General features: G+C 45.6%; 1 protein-coding gene across 1 annotated transcript; it reads left to right on the top strand.

The window, feature by feature from the left end:
- Positions 1–375: 375 nt before the first annotated feature.
- On the top strand, positions 376–718 carry LOC143263769 (uncharacterized; the record flags this gene model as incomplete). The annotated part of the gene is made up of 1 exon (XM_076528487.1): positions 376–718. A coding segment is annotated over exon 1 (343 nt), but the record flags the coding sequence as incomplete, so codon positions are not given.
- Between the last annotated feature and the right edge of the window lie 803 nt (positions 719–1521).

Raw genomic sequence — 1521 nt, 5'->3', positions numbered from 1 at the left:
AAGGTCACATGCCATACAACAACGGCATTACAACGCGAGCTAGCACGTTTCTGGGAAATCGAAGAAGGTCCGCAATCTCAGCATCTATCCAAATCAGAATCGACGTGCGAACAACATTTTCAGAATACCGTTACAAGAAACACAGAAGGTAGATATGTTGTCGCACTTCCATTTAACGAAAACAAGGACAAGCTGGGTGAATCCAAGACGCAAGCACTGAAGCGTCTCATCTCATTAGAACGGAAATTCAAACGCGATCCAGACTTCAAACAGCAGTACCAATCAATCATTCAAGAATATCTCGATCATGGCCACATGTCCGAAGTGCAGATATCTCACCAAGGATACTATCTTCCACATCACGGGGTCATCAAAATGTCGAGCGATACAACTAAATTACGCGCAGTCTTCGACGGGTCTGCAATCACAAGCACTGGATTTTCACTTAACGACACCTTACACATTGGACCCAAAATACAGGACGATCTGTTCTACATTTTGCTCCGATTTCGCATCCATCAGTATGTTATTACTGGCGACATCGAGAAGATGTATAGGCAATTTCTCGTGCGCCCAGAAGACAGAAGGTACCAGAGAATCCTCTGGCGTGACACCGACAATTGCGTAAAAACTTATGAACTAAATACGGTTACATTCGGCCTATCAGCCGCCCCATATCTGGCTATCAGATGCCTCCAACAAGTGGCACAAGACGAAGGTCATCGCTTTCCTTCCGCCGCGAAAATCTTCCAGCAGGATTTCTATGTGGATGATGCACTCACCGGCGCGTCCACGATCCAAGATGCCCTCGCGTCACGAAACGAACTTATACAACTCCTTCGCTTATCCGGTCTAAATATCAGGAAATGGGCTTCCAATAACCAAGAATTGTTAAGCGGGTTGTCCGATCAAAATATCAACCAGAAACTTCACCTCGGTGAATCTTCAACAATCAAAACGCTCGGGATCGTTTGGTATTCAGTCGAGGACTCCATTACATACACAGTCAAGCCTCTCACACATGCATCTCGAGTCACCAAACGATTGATCAGTTCTGAAATAGCAAAGGTTTATGACCCGTTGGGTCTCGTAGGCCCAGTCATCATCGTGGCAAAAATCCTCCTCCAGAAAATATGGACTTTGAAAGTTGATTGGGACGAATCGCTACCCATGAGCTTACACACGGAATGGACACGATACTACACGCAACTACCATTGCTCAACAATGTGACATTTAATCGAAAAACCGTAATCACTGCGGCTTCAACCATCCAGTTACATGGATTCTGCGACGCTAGCGAGAAGGCGTACGGAGCCTGTGTATACCTCCGTTCTACAGATGCAGAGGGTCAAACGCAGGTGGAACTCCTAGCAGCCAAATCGAAGGTTGCACCGTTAAAGAGTCAATCTATCCCGCGACTCGAATTGTGTGGAGCCTTATTACTATCATCGCTCATTAATACTATTCATAAAGCATTACACATACACATCGACCGCACGATTTTATGGACAGATTCAACA

The sequence above is a fragment of the Megalopta genalis genome, unplaced genomic scaffold, assembly GCF_051020955.1.
Source record: "Megalopta genalis isolate 19385.01 unplaced genomic scaffold, iyMegGena1_principal scaffold1482, whole genome shotgun sequence".
NCBI classification, from domain to species: Eukaryota; Metazoa; Arthropoda; class Insecta; order Hymenoptera; family Halictidae; genus Megalopta; species Megalopta genalis.
Note: the sequence above shows the minus strand (reverse complement) of the source record. Positions and strands in the feature narration are given on the sequence as shown.